At 41.3% G+C, this 22,113-nt stretch overlaps 1 protein-coding gene across 1 annotated transcript; it reads right to left on the bottom strand.

Moving 5' to 3' along the window:
* Positions 1–1,124: 1,124 nt before the first annotated feature.
* cers2a (ceramide synthase 2a) lies at positions 1,125–19,217 on the bottom strand. The gene is made up of 11 exons (XM_030788420.1): positions 18,793–19,217; positions 16,208–16,381; positions 15,953–16,070; positions 14,345–14,463; positions 7,018–7,075; positions 6,702–6,752; positions 5,308–5,400; positions 2,959–3,087; positions 2,500–2,606; positions 1,976–2,129; positions 1,125–1,568 (listed from the first exon to the last, which is right to left on the bottom strand). The coding sequence occupies exons 2-11, from the start codon at positions 16,378–16,380 to the stop codon at positions 1,401–1,403; spliced, it is 1,170 nt and encodes a 389-aa protein (XP_030644280.1). The 5' UTR covers position 16,381; positions 18,793–19,217; the 3' UTR covers positions 1,125–1,400.
* Between the last annotated feature and the right edge of the window lie 2,896 nt (positions 19,218–22,113).

Here is a 22,113-nt window from a genome sequence, read left to right on the forward strand (position 1 = left end):
AGTGATGTCTTCAACCCAGCTGAAACAAACTGAGCAGAACCAAAAAAAAAAAAAAAACGTAAAACATTTTAAAATAAATTTAAAAAAAAGGAAAGAAAAACGCTCACTGACTGACAAAAACACATACCTGAGGAACCACATTCTCAAATGTCACAATCTTTTACTGGAGTTGTATTACATGTTGTTTTTTTTGTTTTTTTTAAACTAAAGACAAACTCTAAACACCGACCGTTTTTGCTACAGACGGATTGCTGGAGAACAGTGAAGTTCACTTACTGTGAGACTGAACTATGCAATTCATTAACACGGGCGTTGAAGGAAAGAAGCAGTATTGGTTGAGACATGTGAAAAGTTCTTGTTTCTCCAGGATCTGCATTAATTGTTTAATCAAATAATGCTGTATTTTCTCAAAGAATAAGGATCTAAATATAAACTTAAAACGAGACATTTAAGAAATACATACATATAAAAATAAAGACTAGAGTAGACAAAAATAAATCCAATCTGAATGACTGGCAAAAATAATAATTTTTTTTTTTTTTTTTTTACATACAGCCAAAACAATTAAGACTCCTCTTTCGTTTTTCACAAAGAAAAAAGAAAAATTCAGTGAAAACAGGTAACCTCTTGGCCCACGTGCATTTTCACTACAGTAGTCAGAACGACAGCTTCTCGCGAGGCTAGACAGCCTCCTGGCTGTTGTGAGCAGGGTAACAGGGCAGTCAGGGAGAGATTTAAGGGTTTAAGTTCTCATCATGCCGGGTTAGACTCTCAACAGTGTGAGAGAGTGATTTGGGCTGGGCAGAATAGGACTCTCTGAGTGTGTGTGTGTGTGGGGGGGGTTGTTTGTGTGTGTGTGGAGGGGGTTGTTTGTGTGTCTGTTTGTGTGTGTGTGTGTGTGGGGGAGGTTGTTTGTGTGTGTGTGTGGAGGGGGTTGTTTGTGTGTCTGTGTGTGTGTGTGTGTGTGTGGGGGGGGGGGGGGTTGTTTGTGTGTGTGTGGAGGGGGTTGTTTGTGTGTCTGTGTGTGTGTGGAGGGGGGGGTTGTTTGTGTGTGTGTGGAGGGGGTTGTTTGTGTGTGTGTGTGTGTGTGTGTGTGTGTGTTTAGGGAGACAGTAGGGGGGGGGGGACTGAGTGAGTGTGTGTTTTGTCTGTTTGCAGATTAGATCTTACATGTTCCAGTCCAACAGAGTCATGCAGGGTAATGTTTTGTAAAATAATACCTAATGGAGTGCATGAGAGTGTGAGTGTGTAGGTGTGTCACTGTCTGAATGAATACCTCCTTCCAACACCATACACATCCTCAGTCCTTCCGTCGTTTTACTGGTCTTTCACGTGATGTAAAGTATAATATAACAATGTCCAGTTCCCATCCACAACACACCTCTTTCCCAGTGCTCCCATCACTCCAGTTTGCGGTGGTGGTTGTTGTTGAGGGGGCCACACCCATTCGGCACTGCCCCATTCTTCATTTTAGCCGCTCTCTCTTCCTCCTCCTCCTCATCCTCTTCGTCCTGTTCCTCCGACTCGTCGGTTTCTTCTCGATCGCTCCTCTCGTCCTCCACGATGTCCTGATGAGGAAAGAAGAAAAAAAGGTGTTAGGAAACACGTCTGATGAAACACAGCCAACGCATAAGGAAATGAGAAGGATAAAACAGAGTCAAAACATTAAGAAATATTTATGATGAAACAGAGTCAAGGAAATAGGAAATAAGTATGATGAGTCAAAGTGTGGGAAATTAGCATATAGCATCTGATTGTACAGTAGGTTTTTGTCTGTCGGCATATTTAAATTTTTAGTTTTTTACATCTGCAAACTGTTGAAAGGTTTGTGGGACGTGAAACATTAAGTCACTGACTGAGTTAATGTCCAGGGGAGGTGAAGGAGGGGTGGGTATTATGCAAAATGTGAGAAAAACAGACCAATGAGGCCCAAGGGTGTATTACACCTGCTCTGATGTCACTCAGGTCCACTCACATTGCCGGGCAGAAACTTGACTGCCATGCGCAGAATCAGAATGGCCCAGAAAATATGCAGAAACTGTAGCAAAAATAGCAGCCCGTTAAAGAAGTAGTATCCAAAGAACGGGGGATATATAGTCACTGGGTATATCCACGTACAGTGTATGATCCTGTAAGAGAGAGAGAGAGAGAGAGAGAGAGAGAGAAACAGACAGAGAGAGAGAGAGACAGACAGACAGAGAGAGACAGAAACAGAAACAGAGACAGACAGAGAGAGAGAGAGAGAGAGAGAGAGAGAGAGATTGTTTTTGAGGATGGCATTGACGCATTTACACTGAATAAGTCCATAGTCTTATTCTTGATCAGCTAAAACAGAGGGATCAAAACCGGGAGTCAGTTGAAAAGTAAAGAGCAGAAATCAGAAACTTGTACAAAGCTGCCCCCTAGTGTGCTAACAGTGCGCCATGTGTGACAGTGCAGTAAGTTTGCCTGTAAGTCCAGTAATGCCGCCTTGAGGTGTGATATGATCAAACCACTAACCAGAAAGGGAAGATAACCAGTCGAGTGATGATGAAGACCACAGCAAACAGAATGAAGATGTAGTTACATGTTTTCTTCCAGCCTGCGTAGTTAAACATCTTGGCAGACTGTGGGAGAGAGTGAACAAAAAAAAAAAAAAAAATCACTGTAATTCCAGAAGAGTCCAGTAGGGGTCCAGTGGCGATTCTCATACAGCAGTGATCATGACATTGTAAACAGGACTGAAAATGCAATCAGAACAGAACAGCTTCTCATTTCGGCCAATGCTAATAAAAACAGACTATTTTTCTGTCTTCCACTACAGTAAAGTAAACTACATGCTTCAAAAAACACTGTCAAGGTAGACAGGAGGACAGTTTACAATCTGTTTTCCTAATCTTTCATTTAACTCATCTTATAATGTTATCACTGAAAAGTAAGGCTCAAAAGTTTGCTTGCTGTCAGTGTAGGCGCTGGTACCTCGAGTAAGTAGTCAGACGCATCATGGACCAACATGATAAGGGTCCCAGCTCTGATGTAGTTCACACACCATGAGAAGCTGATCAGCAGGATGGTGGCAACGTGATGGATAATCTGTTCCTTAAAATCCTGAAAGGCGCAAAGACAGGGTTTTGAACACATACGATTAAAACACACACACACACATACATATATATATATATATATATATATATATATATATACATACACACACACACACACACACATATATACACACACTTCTGTGTTACTGTGCTACACGTGAGCTCAAAACGTACATTGGAAACCTGTATGTGTTTATCAGTTATTAGATCACAAAAGGTGGTTAGGTTAACCTCTCATCCCATCTTGTGAGAAATTAATACAAGCACTCACACTAACACAACTGACTCCTCTGGGGTCTGTTCAACAAACACAATCACATTACTAGAAGGCTCCAAACTGCCCCCAAACCTGGAGGCTCATCATCTCTTACAGTTCTTACAGTTTGATCTAACATTAAGCCAGCCTAACAGCAGTAGCAGTGATTTAGGTCTAGTACGGTCCTCCATCAGTGACGGTCAGTCCTTAAGACGGGTAACATCCTCCCTGCATCCCAACCAAGGAACACGACTCAAACTACACTAGTGTTCCAGCAGTTACAGGTCATTTTACAGGTCTGAGGTAGGGAGCTGTATTTCACCAAGCCTGAAGGACAGATAAACACACTTGACTGAGAAAACGAACAGCCTGATAACAGGCCAGAGCAGAATCAGCTGTGTTCGCCTCAGACTACACCGTAACCCTGCAGACAATGAAGGAAACAGGGTTGAGTGATACTCTCACTGGCGAAAGAGAAGCCAGTCCTCCGTGGTGACAGGCCCTGCAGAGAGACGTGTCTACACACGCAGTGCACGTCAGAGTCAAACAGCACAGCACAGTCAACACACCGCAGTCCCAACACAGAAAGAACTAAGCACCGGGGCAGCGGTGGGGACAGAGGGGTCGGAGTCTGGGCAGGAAACATTTTGTCAGCTCTAAAGTCACTCATTAACCCCCAGTTAAACCAGTTCTGGAATGCACATGCAAACACAGACACACACACACACACACACACACACACAGACAGAGACATACAGAGACACTCACAGGAACAAAAAAAACTAGTACCAGACGAGTTCCTCTGTGCACAGACAGGAGTCTCACTCTGCATCATTTGCGTTGGCATTTCTGAACACTCTCTTAATCTCTCCGGCATTTTCTGCTAAGGGTCGAGAGCGACGGTGGCTTTGTGTCCCTAAAATATCAATTCTATTACTGCCCATTTCTGTTACCACCTTTTAAGACTTATAATGACCATCCTAACACAGCGTGGAAGAAACCAGGGTACACCCCTACACAAACCGCTTCTCAAATATGTAGTGGTTCCTTTAAAACCATTCGTAGGACAGTGGAAAAGAACTGTAACACCAACAGGAAAAAGTACCCACACACGCCTGTGTTCAATAACATCCAACATACTTCCTCTCATTACTTCTATTGTCTGTTAAATGTACTAGCACAGCTGGACTGCCTGTGTCCCTAGTCCTTCAGGCTTGTTCCTGTCTGTTCAGATTGTCACTTTTCTTGCTTCTACAAAGCAGGTATGTGGCACCGAGCTCTATCCACACATAATCTTCCCAAAATATTCCATTACAGCTTCCCTCTGTCTCTCAGACGAACCTGCAAACTTTGTCTCTACAGACAAAGACTTGTAACTACAGGTAAACTGTGGAATTCATGAAGCGTTTGGTCAAATATGCAGTGAGCAGTGAGGAATCCTCATCAAAGCTGTCTCCTCTTCAACGTGTGTCCTTCTCCTACTGCACATGGAAAATTACAGCAGATTAGAGGAGCGCTCTCTGAGAGCTCTGTCCGGCTCCTTTCTCCTTCATTCTTTGTTTTTAAGAATTCCCTTATCTCTTACCGCCCCAAATCATAACAATGAAGGAAAATGAAAAAAGAAAAAGGAAAAAAAAAAAAAAAAAGGGAAAAATGAATCAGAGGGAAATGTATCCCAGTGAAGTTTGGTGGTAACGACTAAAGGCTCTGGTGACTGAGCACCTCCAGTGACCTGTAAATGACTGTTAAACCAGGGGAGAGAAAAAAAAGGAATGAGTGAAGAAGTGAAAAGCTGGGACACCCAACTCATAACACTGCAGAGTCCTTGACGCAGGCACAGGGAAAGTGTTTTTTGGGGAATGATGTAGGTTGGGTGGTGTATGAAAGTTGCGTTTCAGTTTGTTTCGACACTAAAACGAGATCAGCAAAACAAGCACGCATGTCAGTATTTTGGTTCATCTCACTCACTTTACGTTTGACATCTGATGCTACACTGAAGAGTAGAGAGATGTAGAAACCCAGTTCAATCATGTAGTACCAGTACTGAGACGGGAGCAGTGTCTGAGAGAGAGAGAGAGACACAGAGACAGAGGGAGAGACAGAGGGAGAGAGAGGGAGGGAGGGGGGGGGGGAGAGAGAGAGAGAGAGAGAGAGAGAGAGAGACTTAGTCATCAAGCAAAAGGAGCCAGTCTTCCCAATCCCAGACATATTGAGGCAAAAACAAACATACTGTGAAAAACACTACCATACTGTGGGGGTGAAAACCTTGAATGTACTGTGAGAAAATCTTGGCACATTTCAGCTCCCACGTCTGTCTGGTTTTTATTTAGTTTAAAATGTTGGATGTGACTCTGTGAGTAACAGTGATGTAACACTGGCATTTCAGAACATGCATGCATGCAGGAGCACACACACACACACACAGTCACACACACAGACACACACACAGACACACACACAGACACACACACAGACAGGATGATGCCACAGAGACTGTGTATTTTGAGGGGGAGTAATTTGGATATCTGAGTACAGTTCTTAACCAGCTCTAATAGGAGTGAATGCCAAAAGTGATGTGTAGTTTTTCTAACTGCCATTCAGATTTATTTATTTATTTATTTATCGAGATTTAACGGTTTAAGATTTTTTTTTTTTTTTTTTTTAAGATTTAATGGTTTTTAAAGTATAGCAAAAAGTGCATGAATAATTTCCCCCATTTTCTTATTTGACAATATTAACTCCCACAGAGTTCTCATCACATGGCAAAGGTCAGATGCCTGTGGCAATGTGTTAAGGGCTCAGGCGTGCGTGGTAACTAGGTGTGTGTGTGTGTGTGTGTGTGTGTGTGTGGTCAGCAGACACACGGTGAACAATACCTGCGTCAAGCATTGATCTTATCAAGGAGGTCAATTTAGCAGATTTGATATCATGCACTGTTTTACTAACTGAACTTAAGCATTACTTTACTCAAGAGGAAGATATGTAATATTGGATGATGACGTTACCAGCTGTCTCTACAGAATTAGTTTTATATTAGCCTGTGCCTTTGTGCTGAGTCTTTTTGGCTGCATTTCTAATCAATGTTATTTGATTCTAATCTAGGTTGTTGATTTTGCTCAGGTCATTTTTGATATTAGCAGTTTTTGATTTAATTGCATGGTCATCTGGGTGTCTTGTTGATTTGTCGGTGTGGTGAAAGGTTCCTGGATAAGGTCCATCCTCTGTCAATCAGCCAAGACCAAATGAGTGTTTCTGTAGTTCAAATAACTTAATTGGTCCATTGGAATACACAGAACAGTGTGTACCATTCCATCTATTAGCAGTTCTACATCACTGAAGCTGAACACCACCAGCAAACTCACCAGTACGGGAAAACCTCTCCACACCTCTTCCAAATTGTAGAACCATGGCTTCTAAACACACACACGCACACACACACGCACACACACACGCACACACACACGCACACACAATATAACAGTATTTATATGCATTCATATTTTCTGAATATGAGTAGGGGTTAATATGATTTCCATTATAACAACATGCAAACAGAGAGAGAGACACAGAAAGAGAGAGAGAGAGAAAGAGAGAGAGAAAGAGAGAGAGAGAAAGAAAGAAAGAAAAAGAAAGAGAGAAAGAGAGAAAGGGAAAGAGAGAGAAATGGGAAGTACTCACATCAATTAGTACAGCTAGGCCAGCAATGAAAGCAAGAAGGTAAAAGGTAAATCTCCAACTGTAAGAGAATGCACAGCAATCTCAGCAACAACTTTTCACTGTAACAACTCACACAAGCAACAAGAAACATCACCACTGTTCAAATACTCCACCTCATTCAATCTCAGTAACAACTTTTCACTGAAACAACTCACACAAGCAACAAGAAACATCACCACTGTTCAAATACTCCACCTCATTCAATCTCAGCAACAGCTTTTCACTTAAACAACTCACACAAGCAACAAGAAACATCACCACTGTTCAAATACTCCACCTCATTCAATCTCAGCAACAGCTTTTCACTTAAACAACTCACACAAGCAACAAGGAACATCACCACTGTTCAAATACTCCACCTCATTCAATCTCAGCAACAGCTTTTCACTTAAACAACTCACACAAGCAACAAGAAACATCACCACTGATCAAATACTCCACCTCATTCAATCTCAGCAACAACTTTTCACTTAAACAACTCACACAAGCAACAAGAAACATCACCACTGTTCAAATACTCCACCTCATTCAATCTCAGCAACAGCTTTTCACTTAAACAACTCACACAAGCAACAAGGAACATCACCACTGATCAAATACTCCACCTCATTCAATCTCAGCAACAACTTTTCACTTAAACAACTCACACAAGCAACAAGGAACATCACCACTGATCAAATACTCCACCTCATCCGAATAAACCAAACAACTCAACAGAGGTGGGTAGAACAGCCAGAACTGTTTCAAGCAAAAGATTATTACAGTAAATGTCTAACGTAGATGTAAAAGTAGCATTACTTGAGTAAGAGTAAGAGAGTATCTAGTAAAAAACACTACTCCAGCATTGTGCTACCTTATATCTAAATGTATGAATTTAATATTCAGAATAAACAGTGCACTGGCTACAGCACTGCACAATCACAGCCCGCTGGGGACCAAGAACTACATGAATAAAATGTCCACATGTCCAAAACATAAAATTTAAAAATTCGCTTCCAATAAAACAATAATAAAATGAATAAAAGATAAGACAGCCGTGTGAAAAGTAAAATTTGGTGTAGATCATATGCCATTATAATAAAACAACAGACAGTTATAAACCAAATCCTTACAGAACAACATAAATAAGCCAATTTCTACCACAAGAAACACCGCTACAACAAGCCCATCCTCCACACGTGCTCTTCGACAGTCTCCGAGCCCTTACACTTTGGATTTACATACAAACTGAATGAAAAAAAAATCCCCTTCACTTTCTGTCTCACCACATAACGCTTTTGAAGCAAATACTTTGTTAATAATCCTTTGTGTGAACTCTCCAGTGTTTTTTTAATGTTCTTCTTTCTACTGCTTTTTATTTTCTGTTTTCTACACTGACAGGTTGAAAAAAATCAGTCAGTGTGGGACTACGTGTGTGTGTGTGTACAGGTGAGAGCCTGAATGTGTGATTTGCTAGATGAAAGTGTGTGTGCATGTGTGTGTGCGTGCGTGTGTTGGTGAATGTTCATGTCCTAAAGAATCACTTTGACTGTTGAGTATTCAGCTCTGAGGATTTCTGCAGAGAAGTTGAGATCTTTAGACAGTGAACAGGAGCCTAAAGGACCACAGCTTAAACTAAACTAGTTTTTAACATTAACAAAATGCATGACACTCTTTGCTTGCTTACTACTGTGGCTAACATTAGTTTCTTAAATTGGTTTAGCTAGCTAAGGTAAAATGTCAACTTTATCACACATCACAGCTGCACCCACAACTTAACACAACAAGCCTTCTCAAGTGGGATGCTGAAATGGACCAAGATCAAGGAGGCAGCGTGTGATGTAACTGGCCTTTTATTCAAGCTGCGTTCTCTAAACAGTCAACCAAAAACAACAGAGGTATCCTGCCCTCAGCAAATCACCCGCCGTTACAGCCACTGCGGTCGTCCTGTTATGGAGTTGGAATATTTTTGATCTGATGTGTCATCAGTAGTTCACTGTATAGGTGTCACTGTTCAGATGTGGCTGTGATTGGTGAAAGGGAGTCACGTGAGATGTGACCTCATCATGACCTCACAAAGTCATGAAAACAATGGAGAACAAAAGAGACAGAAGAATTTCTGGGAGACCTCAGTAAACAGAACGTGTGCTGAATAAAAAAGAAGGAGAAAAATAAGTGGCATGAAGAATGTAGCCGGATGCATAGGGGTAAAAGTACATTTCTGTCTCTACAAATATTTCTGAGAAAGAGTGAAACGTATCCTCCATTGAAAGAAATCTTAGAAGTACTACTGTTTATTCAAAAGTAAATGTAAATGTAGCATGTTACTACCTTCATCTGCAACTCAGTCACTCCATCCCATTCTAATACACCAACCAACAAACTAACTCAATCCCATTCTAATACACCAACCAACAAACTAACTCAATCTCACACACGAAACAACCACCTCAATCCCATTCTAATACACCAAACAACAAACTCCATCCCACTCTAATACACCAACCAAACAACTACCTCCATCCCATTCTAATACACCAACCAACAAACTAACTCAATCCCACTCTAATACACCAACCAACAAACTAACTCCATCTCACTCTAATACACCAACCAACAAACTAACTCCATCCCACTCTAATACACCAACCAACAAACTAACTCCATCCCACTCTAATACACCAACCAACAAACTAACTCAATCCCACTCTAATACACCAACCAACAAACTAACTCCATCCCACTCTAATACACCAAACAACTAACTCCATCCCATTCTAATACACCAACCAACAAACTCCATCTCACTCTAATACATCAAACAACTACCTCCATCCCACTCTAATACACCAACCAACAAACTCCATCTCACTCTAATACATCAAACAACTACCTCCATCCCACTCTAATACACCAACCAAACAACTAACTCCATCCCACTCTAAAACACCAACCAACAAACTAACTCCATCCCACTCTAAAACACCAAACAACTAACTCCATCCCACTCTAAAACACCAAACAACTAACTCCATCCCACTCTAATACACCAAACAACTAACTCCATCCCACTCTAAAACACCAAACAACTAATTCAATCCCACTCTAATACACCAAACAACTAGGGCTGCAACAATAACCGCATCACTGCCATGTTGTGTACCACGGTGTTGAGCCCGTCACCGCCATTACCGTCTTAACAGCTTTTTTTCCCCCTTATCTGAAAGTGCTGCCATCCTCACGTACCTTTTGGCTTGAACTGTGGTCTTGTCTACACATATCCGGATATTCTCGAAAAACTCACTTCTTTCTATCTGTTAGGAAAACGATCACGTCCACAGTACACATGTTTTTTTATTTGTTTGTTTGTTTAAATCTCTCCACACGAGAACGAGAAAACGATTCTAAAACACCCTGACCTCTGCACTGAGCATATGCATAGATCAATCGAGAGCACTAACACTGAGGAGAGGTGGTTTGTGAGTCTTGCGTTGAAAACTAGTGAGCAATTGCAGCCGTCAACAAATAATGTTATGGAGGAAAACATTCAGTGTATGATAACCCCTGTCTATACCCATGTTTATTAATTATATGTAAATACAGCATGCAAATATATATGAATAAGTGGCCGTGTCGCTAGTGATTGCAACAAATCCTTACAACTGAACATCATAGCAACATTAATGGACAAGACAGACATGCCATGCAGAAATAGTCTTTTTAATTCTGTTTATTTTTAACTCGTTTCAGCTCAACAATTTCAACATATTAGGCTTCCACACAGCGAAACACCTCGTGAATTTTGCCCTTTCGCCCAAAAGTTCGAGTGCTTAAATGAAGAGTTTTTTTTCCCCAGCTCTGGCCCCGACTACATTCACGTAACGTGTAAACATCAATCCGTGTTGATGTAGACACAAATGGTTGCCCATACATCTTTTAGCCATATACTTGTTTTCATGCTACATGTAGCCTTTAGCCTCCACCATCGTGGTCAGACTTTTTTTGTTACTGCCGACTCTCTAGAGAACATCATGTACCAAACACATCACACGCTGAACTGATTGGTTCTAGCATGGCTTTTATTTGCATGAAGTTAGGGATCCGCCATCTCAGTTTCGCTTGCTTTGCCGGATTCACTCCGTTTTCACCCAATCAGCACAAATTTCACCCCCATACAACCTGAATGAGAGTGAAGCAAAATTCACTGCAATGGAATGCGGGACCAGTAAAGTCAAATGCATGAATTTGGTTGGTTGCAGTATTACCACAAACCGTAAAAGGTGGCATTCTTCGAATACTGCAGTAAGGAAATTTGTATACCAGAACAGTCCTACAAACAACTAACTCAATCCCGCTCTAATAGACCAAACAACTAACTCAATCCCACTCTAATATACCAAATAACTAACTCAATCCCATTCTAATACACCAAACAACTAACTCAATCCCACTCTAATACACCAAACAACTAACTCAATCCCACTCTAAAACGCCAAACAACTCAGTCACTCCATCCCACTCTAACAGAGCAGCAGAAAACTGCTGATGGCTGACTAATCTAACCGTACACACAGAGACCACCACAGAGCACAGTCCTCAGAGAACAGTAAAAGCTCAGCACTACAACACTATCTTCTGAGGGGCCCATGATAATCAGCTGTCGAGGAGAATCAGGGGAGTTAGTGGACACAAATAACAGAACAGAGACGGACTGACATGCAGTGAGCGGACAGAGTTGGGTCTGAAAATGAAAGAACAGCTGTGTTAATTATGTGTGTCTGAAGTACTGACTCTTCCCTGTGGTTTAGCAGTAGTACAGTGTCTCATTCCAGACCCTGTAACAAAGACAGAGATCTGTATAAAACACAATGGAGTAGAAAACATGGACCATTGGGTTTCACTTAGTTTATGGAAGTGAACACAGCACAAAACCAGCAGCTCTAAAACTGAGGCTACAACAAAGAGCAAGCAGAAACAGACCACGACCAAAAATATAACACAAGGGAATGCAGATAAACACCTTGTCACAGATCATGAGAAATACTAATAGTGAAGCCATCTCTGAGCCCTGCTGAGAATATCAGTTTACAGGTTTCAACCTCACTTATTCAAATATCTCAGCAGCAAAGACATGACAGACACAAGGTAACTGGCCTGTCTGGGCCTGTAACCATTATTTCATAATTGTCTAACCGCGATTTTTTTGATGTGATAGTGGTTTCTTTGTTGAACTGTGCTTAAAGCTTTTTTTTTCCTTTGACCTACGCCGAGGAGGTTATGTTTTTGGTGCAGTTTGTTGGTTGGTTTGTTTGTTGGTTGGTTGGTTGGTCTGTTTCTCAGCAGAGCTACTGGGCCGAAATTCATGAAACGTGGTGGAAGGGTGTGGTGTGGGCCAAAGAAGAACCCATTCAATTTTGGAGCTGATCTGAATCACGGGGTTGAATCACGTATTATTTTCCACTTTCCCGCGCTTGCACAGAAGTCAACTAACACCAACCCTACCCCTAACCGTCACCGCGTGCATGTGCAGGCGGATCGCGCGCTGACAAGGGCAAAAACTAACTGAATTTGTTGCGTATGCGCAAACCGTCGTAATTACAGTGAATGGTGTGCTGTGACTACACATACAACAAAACATAACAGCCACCTCAAACATCACTGTAGAAACAAATACAGCAGGCATGTAAGAAATACGCAAATGTCTGAAAGATCCTTACTGTCATTTCCTAGTCGACATGGCCAAAGTTTAAAGGTTATTGTGGGCTAGCATAACAAGCGCATAATCGCTAATCGTTTCTTACAATAAACTAGCTTTCACAATCATACATTCTGACTTTTTTGTTCTAACAGTTTTGGAAACATATCCAGACATAGTGGTTGCGGTTGTGGATTTGAATATCATAGAGCAGTGGACTATTAGCCTTGGCGGAGGTCTGTGCTCTCTGAGTGCCCTTGTAGTTTTTTTAATGAGATGGGTCAAAGCATGGTCACACTTTTGTTTGCATCCGTCAAACACGTTTCCAATGCCCGCGTGCACCCTGTAGCGCGACAGAATGGTGGGTATCTGCCCCGCCCACAGCTGCGAAGTCAAGTACGCTTTCAAACGTTAAAAATCCAAACAGAACTGGGCAGTTTAGTGAGAAGCAGTGTTGTACCTTTGAGAAATGCCCCTAACATTAAATTGATTCATGCTTGGTTTTCACTGGAGTTTTCATTTAGTGTTGGTAAAAAAAAAAAGAAAAAGAAAAAATGAAATCACTTGACACTGTCCCGCTGATCCTGTCAAAATGTGGGGAGTCTGCAAGCCCAACTGAATTCAGCTATTCATAGGCTGTGTACTTGTTATGACATTACCTGGGCCACATAACAGCGGAATAACTAAAAGCTGTATCCTGGCATTCATTCAAAAATTTAATTTGTTTGAAAAATAATAAATATTTTTTAAACTTGATCGAAAGAGACGATTATACTGTTCATCGCATATTTCTGAGACAATTAATGGCATAGCGACATCTGGAATTGTTACAGCTCTAAGCCTGTCTGAGATGAACCAAGTTCGTCCCTTCACTAGACGCTGCTGCTTTCAAAAACAGGACTCGGGTGAGAAAACGTCATGTTCCGTTTCCAAAGGCAGCGCCGGTCACATGCACATCTCAGCAAGGTCTTGCCTAATAACCAAAACACACCAAGCCCAGCCTTAAACTCTCCCAGTCAGGCCGACTAGCCTGGACGAGATGTGGCCACATGTCACGTCATGTTACACACACACAAACTACTGAGAGGAGGAATAACATTCTCTGTGTGCATTTTAAATGACTCTCTCTTGCTCACTGCCGTATCTCTCCACACAGTGCCGACCTGCTTAACATTTATGTGTCTCGTTGATGCATCTGTTTTCCACCACCACTGAGCACGTCAAAATACACAAATTATTTCACAATAGAAAAAATAAAAACGCCATGTCTGTGTGTGAACTGTCCATGAGCTTGATTTAAAAAAAAAATCACTGATAAACATCCACTGAAACTGAAATTATCTATGATTTCAACTAAAAATTTCACAAATTTATGTTCTCAGATGCTGCCTTAATTACCATTAACAGTTTCAGAAATGTACAGATTATCTGTGCTGTTCTATTCTGAAACCTGTGTCATAACAAATATACAAATATACTGTGTGTGTACATACATACATATATATATATATAGAGAGAGAGAGAGATAGAGAGAGAGAGAGAGAGAGAGAGAGAGAGAGAGAGAGAGAGAGAGAGAGAGAGAGAGAGAGAGAGTGTGTGAGTGTGAGTGTGTACCTGGCTTCTCTGAATTTCTTGAGCTGACTGGGTCGCTCCTGGTTCCGCCGCCTCCTGAACCACCTATGGATCTGTCTCTCAGAGACACTTGTTTCTCTGCTTAAACTCTCTACAGCTTTCTGAGGGGAATGAGGGTGAAACATAGAAACAATGAAAGACGTGGTTGAGTGAAAAATGATGAGGGTATAGTAAAATAACAAAGCTCTTCTCTGAGCTGAGCTGATACAGAAAGCCTCTGTGAGATACCTCCATGCCTTAAGTGGATCATTTCGGTGTTGAGCGAGAGTTTTGTAGCGTGTTGCAAGGCAGTGTCTGTCTGTGTAAAATGTGTTGTGTTAGAAATGTGTTGTCATACTGTACAGTACTGTGACGAGTTGAGTAGTGCCTTTGCAGACTGCTCTAACCCTAACCGTAACCGTAACCCCAACCGTAACAGGTGCAGGGAGTCAACCTCAGTGAGGTGTGTTGTGTAAAAAGTGTTAAGCTGTGTAATACCTGTGTTTGACTGGAAAAGAAACAGTGTTGTGGTCTGTGTATTATTTTGCAGGCTGCTAAGTCCCTGTGCCTGTGTAACAGAGTTGTGTTGAGTCCTGTCTGAGGCCTGTGTTACAGAGTTGTGTTGAGCCCTGTCTGTAGTGTGTGTTACAGAGTTGTGTTGAGCCCTGTCTGTGGTGTGTGTTACAGAGTTGTGTTGAGCCCTGTCTGTAGTGTGTGTTACAGAGTTGTGTTGAGCCCTGTCTGTGGTGTGTGTCACAGAGTTGTGTTGAGTCCTGTCTGAGGCCTGTGTTACAGAGTTGTGTTGAGCCCTGTCTGAGGCCTGTGTTACAGAGTTGTGTTGAGCCCTGTCTGAGGCCTGTGTTACAGAGTTGTGTTGAGCCCTGTCTGTAGTGTGTGTTACAGAGTTGTGTTGAGCCCTGTCTGAGGCCTGTGTTACAGAGTTGTGTTGAGCCCTGTCTGTAGTGTGTGTTACAGAGTTGTGTTGAGCCCTGTCTGTGGTGTGTGTTACAGAGTTGTGTTGAGCCCTGTCTGTGGTGTGTTCATAGCACCTGCCTGTGAGAAGTAGTTTAGCTAGCAAGCTAAATTTAGGTCCTGATCATATGTTTGGCTAGAAAACACACTGGAGCGAAGACTTAATAAAAACGAGAACAGTAACAGCGGAGACTGGCTACAGCCGCCTAATTACACGTGGATTAGGATGACATTCGCTTACTGAACAAATATTGAACAACCAATCACGTTTTAACAGAGAACTTTGGATCTCAGTTTACAATAGTGATACCACCATTTATCATGTAAACCCTTACAGTCACAGTCCAAAATTACCAGGGAACTTTAAATATGAATACTCGATGAATGTCTTGCCTCATGTTTACCTTCAGAATGTTTAAATTTAGCCTCTTATTCAAAAACTTTTTTTTTCTTCATAACTTGACTTTCAGACAAAGCAAAAATGTCACAGTTTTACATCTAAGAAAAGGAGATGTGTTAAATGGATTAAGAAAGCTTATTTTTACTTTCCCAGTCTCAGTGGTCAGTTATCCCTTCTTCAGTGCATGGTTCTACCTGGAGATTTCATTTTTTAAACCTCTCTGATGTGGAGTAGATTACCTGAGTGGGGTATTTAGTTGTCGTACAGAAATAGGACTCCAGTATGGGGTTGTGTGTTGCTTTTACACGCATTCTCTCTTTTACTCCTAATGCTGTAGCCAGTGGAATAGCCACCTTTCTACAGAACGAAGGATAGAAAACACCTCAGGATTAATGCCAAGTTTGTTAAGAAAAAAAAAACACAAAAAAAAAAACAGCACTGCACAAAATGCCCTGTAGTAGGAACTCTGAGGTGTTCTGAAATATGACAGCAACCTCTCAAAGACCTGTCGTCCAATGAGAAAACCGAGCGCCACGGGCAGGGTCACCCAGAGGTCTGCGGCTTTGGCATAGACGCGTCCGTCCTTATCCTGTAGGTCTGACCATCCAAGCCCCTCTGGAAACCAGAGCCTCTCCTGCCAGAACCACTCGCTCAACCCAGACAACATCCTGAGGGGGGGGGGGGGGAGAGAGAGAGAGAGAGTGCGAGAGAGTATTATGCAACTTTAGCATGCATAAAAATTGTTTTACAATGAGATTCAAACAGTGAGGCACAGTGACAACCACATCCTCTCCATCACTTTTAACTGGTTAAACTAGAACGGCAAAATAGCTTCCACAGCTTACGAACTGAATAAACATACCTAAATTTAATCTTATCCAAACAGAACACAATGAGTGCACTGCTCCATTGAGTTTTTAGCTTACACTCAATTCAATGTCATACAGTTCTCCTCTGTGAGAAGTGAGATTTCCTGTTTGTTCAAAGACCATTTTAATTAATTCTCTGTACTCTCTGATTTTTAAAATACTTTTTGTATTTAAAGTCTTGTGAGCTTAGCCTGCTTTGCCTGACAAACTAAAATCCAAGGATGTTATGTAGTTCCGATCACTGCCTTCAAAGTGTTTAAAACTGTTACATCCATGTCATTATGTTAAAGCTAGAAGAGCTAATGTCTGGTTTAAATTGAATGAAAGCTTACGTGGAAATATAGCTTAACAATACCGTTAGCAAAATTCTATAGGATTCTGAGGATTAATGAACCATACAAATTGAGGCTTCTTACAGATTCAAAGCATATTACATCATGGCTGCCTGCATTTAATATGCTGAATATTTAGCTAAAATGCGTGACAATTTACTGAACCGTTCCCGCGTATTACCTAGGCAACCATTAAGTACCGCAGTTTGTTTCTCTGCAAAGCTGATTTGTACTGAATATAACCACATAATTTGAAGTACAATGAACTTCAGTTTCAATCGAAGGATGCTTGTATTTTCGTTTTCAGCGGTTTGTTAGACAATTTATTTGGTAGAATTTGCTATGTTTATTATACATTTTACATATGTATAACATTTATCTATGGCTACAAGATTAAAAGTAACAAGCCAGCCACAAGTGGTTTACAGACGACATAGAAATAACGGACATGCAAACGGAAGTGCGGCAGAGCACTGGGGTGAGCAAGAAAGCCACAGTGAAATAACGCGTGAATGAAATAACGATGTTTAATCTGTACCTACTATTAAGTCTACTTCAGTCGTTTTATGAAGCCTACAGAGGAAGTGAAAAAACGCAGCCCAGAGATGTTAATTCAAGACCATAAATTGTCATCTCATGGGAAAGACTGGCTGGGCACGTGAAACTAAACTGTTGGCCATGACTTCTTAACACATTAACACGAGATTCTCTCCCTGTGTTCAACGAATTAGTCTTGGAAAGAAAACCCTTCGCCAGAAGCTGCAACTTGTTTGTGGTTTCAGATCACGACATTGGCAAGGAAATCTCTATCAGCCTACACAGAAGCGGACAGGCTATCCACTGGCGAACCGTAGATAGCCAGAGTGCAGAACTGGCAGTACCAGTTCGCCCATGTGTATGTTGTCACCACTGGGCTCCAGTGACATGATCACAGGCGCAACATTATGTGAGAACGCAGCTAGGGTTGTGTCAATATGCGTCCGCAGTTCTGTACTTCGGTATGTTTACTTTTCCACTTTACAATCATCCGAGTTAACATTATAACGCTAGAGGTCATTCAAACTAACGCTTCACCCTTCGATATTGTCGTATTCTTAAGCTAACAGTTAAAAGAGAAAGTCCCCGGCATGCTCTGATATGCTTTTATCGTAAATTAAGTAGGTTAATTTAATTTTAACGCAAATTTTAATCGTTATCATCTCACCGATTTTGCTTAGGCTACATACTTGGTACTGCAACCTCTCTCTCTCTCACTCTCTCTGTTACGTAATAATCATCTGAATTTTCGTAATAATGATCTGAATAAACGCGTATGCGACATGTGGTAACATATAAACTATGGAGAGAAATCAGACACCTAAATTTTAGAATTTAAGGAGGCTCTTCCTAGCTCAGCCTGAAAAAAGTACAACATCAAAGTGTTTTGTCCCCAAGAAATTCCATCTAAATATTCAAACATGAATTTAGGGTGTTGACGTAAGTTAAACAAAGGTGTTGTAGGCGAATGTCTCTTGAATGTGTTTTCGGCAACTACTTAAAAAACTGTACTTACAGTCTCTATTTTTATTTTAAGGACTACTATCAAAACAATTTTGCTCCCCTTGCTAAAATTCCTATTGCTGACTTTTTGTTGTGTATGAACGCAATCTCCGTTGATACAGGTAGGCCCGGTAGGCGCTACTGGCGTCGAAAATATCGGGTCCTTTACCTTGGCATTTTCACATCAAACACTGGCTACATTTTGTCACATGACGTACATTGTCATATCCCTCTCATAAAATATCTGACAAGTACAATGACCCAATACTTTAAAGGAGGATACATACGATACGGAAACTACGAACTACCCATTCATACGCCTCACATAACGGTACTTACTTCCGACAACTGCTCCACGCAGGTACCGGGCGAAGAAGGGTGTATACTCTGAAGGAAATGTAGTTGATTTTGTGAGTGCAACTCCTGCTTCCAGGGACACACTACTTCAAAAGTCCCATGAAACAATTTTTTTTGCCTTTTTGCTCGTCGTCAAGTAAGCTTCAGGATAGTTCTGGGCTACTTGGTCCGCTCTTTGCAATCCAGTGATTTACCCGCATTCTTCGTGAAATCGAGGAAAATCAGGACATCTGTCTGAGTGAACTACAACTCCTTACCTCTACACCTTATTAGAGAGGAGCTGTTTCACGTAGGTGTTTGCCTGCCTTTTAGGATAGCCCAAGCCGCAGCGTCAACGTGTTTATGCCGAACGAGTGAATGAGTAACTTATTTTTTCTGCATTTGACTGAACACGCAGTTTTAGTACACCGACAACGATGCAAGACAGCGGCCTGTTGGGAATTCGATCGCGCTAACAGCAACTTTGGACGAAAGTGAGATCATAGCCGGAGGCTGCGTAAACCAAATAAGGGGTTGGGGGTGTGCTATTTAATATGACGTGTTCCAGCAAGCGAAGGAAAAGCCTGGGCGTGTTGAAATCCATTAGGAGCGCACAGCTGCCATTTACGACAATGCAACGTAGAGAGCCAAACTCTAGTCAACTGCATATGGAAAGCCAACCGGGTCAAACGCGTGTTGGGAAATTCGTATAAGCACGTCAGTTTTTACGTGTCTACACTGATAAAATGTTGAGGGTTAGTGCATATAAATTCGATTCGACCATTTTTTCCCTTCACATTTATAGTTTGTGTCATGTAGACTTCTACAGGATGTTATAATATGTGAGGGGTGCTTTCAATTACACTACACTAACTTATAAATCAGGTAATGCAAATTTGCTTGGGGAGGCACCGCAGTTGATTGTTTCGACTCAAACATAATGAGGAAAAAACAGTCACTGACATTTCATAAACGGGTAACATTATCTGGAATACTGAGACACTGTTGGATTTCTGCTCCACTGTGGTTTGTCCAGGCAGTGAGTCAGTTTCCCCGACTGCAAACAGGACAATAAATTATTACTGATGTTAGTTTGGGAAGTTTTTGTTGCCCATTTTCCTTCTTTTTCCTTTGCCGCTGCATGCGTAAAGAAAAAAAAAAGAAGAAGAATGTGGAATACAGTTTAAGTGGCAGATTGCCTTTCATACACACACACACACACACACACAATACACAAAATACAGATCCAAAATTTATTATTACTATTGTTACTGAAACAACAGAAGCTGAATAAAATAAATAGAGGATTATGATGATTGTTCATTGATTCTATAAATAAAAACTCTAAAATACATGGATTCATGGATTTGCAGACCGTCAAACCCCTATTTTCTTAAGTTACAAAAAAGAAAAAAAAAATCAGCCAACCTCTTTGAGAAATCAATAATTTAGCTGTAAAAAAGAAAAAAAAAAGAATAATAAATATAAAGCTGGGTTATCTCCAACAAAATGCAGTAATTATAATCATCCACACCAAAAATGGTGATATTCAGAGAAATACTTTTTAGAAATGTTTTGAATTCTTTTGTTTTTCACATGACGGTCCTCCCCATCAGTAGTCACAGACCATTTGTACCGGACGATCCCCTGAAACCCAGTTTCCCTGACTCAACCTCTACAGCAACACACAAGGCCAGCAACATCTGGAAAGGGTGAGTGGTTGTTGTGTAGGTTCCCTACTGGTCAGACTTGCCTCTGCTCATAAATTACGATGCCCTGGTACTTCCCTTCAAGTCCTCTCTGCAGTCTGGTCACCAGGCCACACTGATATGTCATCCTCAGCTCTCCCTCTGAATGTCTATAGCGTCATACAGAGCCACAGCAAGTCTCTGAACTATCACATGACTGTCCTGGGGTTTTTGTTGTTGTTGTTGTTGTTGTTGTTGTTGCTGTTGTTTTCTGAGTGCAATGTGTAACAGTTAAGAGTTAATGAGAACAGAAAGGAGAGATATAATGGGGCTAGTGTACAGTAATTGCAGTGATAGGGCCTGAGAGGTTTTGTAGGCAGCGTTGCCAGTCAGTGAAGACTCTGGGTCAGAATCTGGGTGTTCCTGTCCAGTATAGTTAAGAGTACAGCTGGGGACTGCGTGGGGAATATTTGGGATGAACCCAGGTGCTAAACACAGTCTGTGTTGTTAATCTTCACACTTGACACAGTTCTTCAAAAGATTTTGTTGGTACCACTTTTTTTTTTTTTTCCTTCTTTTTTTCTGTTTTTTTTTGTGTTAAACAGAAGAATAAAATGTTTTTTTTTTTACTCAAATAAATTTCTTCTGTTTCCTCTTGTTTGTCCTGTGAGAGATAAAGAGAGAGAGAGAGAGACAGAGAGAGAGAGAGAGAGAGAGAGAGAGAGTGAATAGGGAGAAGAGGAGGGGGAAGAATGATTTAGACTGTAGGAACTGTTTAATCAGCAGCGTAGGTGAAAGACTGATTGAATGAGTTGTGTTTTACATTATTGTGCATGACAGTCTGTTCCTTACCATAGTGCCATGCAGTGAATAAAGAGAAAGAATTTGTGAAAGACAGAGAATTTGTCCGTGTGTGTGTGAGAGTGTGTGTTTCAGACAGGAGTATGGGAACATACTGTTGGCAGGCACAAAAGTTCCAACATGCACTATAGGAATGCTGGGTTACAGCGGATGTAAAACAACTGTGATGTAACAGACCACACAGATCAGCTGTGTACACAATATCCTTCAATGGCATAAAATTCCATTTTCATAAAGAAAAAATATTTGTCGTGTGATAAGCATTATGTCTTTTCCGTACGTGTTTGTCAGACCTGTGTTTGAAACAAAACCCAGAATTCCTACAGAGGAAAACTGCGCTGACAGGAGAATGCTGTTCTTTTTTTTTTTTTTTTTTTTTTTTTTTCGTCAGCACAATGTGTCGTTTGTGTAACCATAACAACCACACGCTCTCACCTCAAACTTTAGCTAAGAAGGTTGAACTTCAGCTAAGAAGTTTGAGAGGTGCTATAAATGTTATTTTTTTTTCTCAACACACGCACTCACACACAAGGTTACATTCTTACCACCTAACACTGTCACTCACATGCGTTCCAGTGCATGCATATCCTCTCTTTGACTCTCCATGTCACACACACAAACACACACACACACACACACACACACACCCAATAGCACTGTGCTGTTCTGGTCCAGCATCACCCCACACACACGTACACACACGCACACACATACACACACACACACCCCACCAACACTCACAGTAACTAAAACACTAGCAGACCACAGGAGGGTG

The sequence above is a fragment of the Chanos chanos genome, chromosome 12 (genome assembly GCF_902362185.1).
Source record: "Chanos chanos chromosome 12, fChaCha1.1, whole genome shotgun sequence".
Lineage (NCBI taxonomy): Eukaryota > Metazoa > Chordata > Actinopteri > Gonorynchiformes > Chanidae > Chanos > Chanos chanos.

Excerpts from the sequence above, each read along its gene's own strand:
- cers2a (XM_030788420.1), bottom strand. The coding sequence starts at position 16,380 with ATGTTGTCTGGGTTGAGCGAGTGGTTCTGGCAGGAGAGGCTCTGGTTT. Across the intron at positions 6,753-7,017 it reads GCCTAGCTGTACTAATTGAT|AAGCCATGGTTCTACAATTT; the intron begins GTGAGTACTTCC and ends GTGTGTGTTTAG. Across the intron at positions 2,130-2,499 it reads CTGGTTATCTTCCCTTTCTG|GATCATACACTGTACGTGGA; the intron begins GTTAGTGGTTTG and ends TCTCTCTTACAG.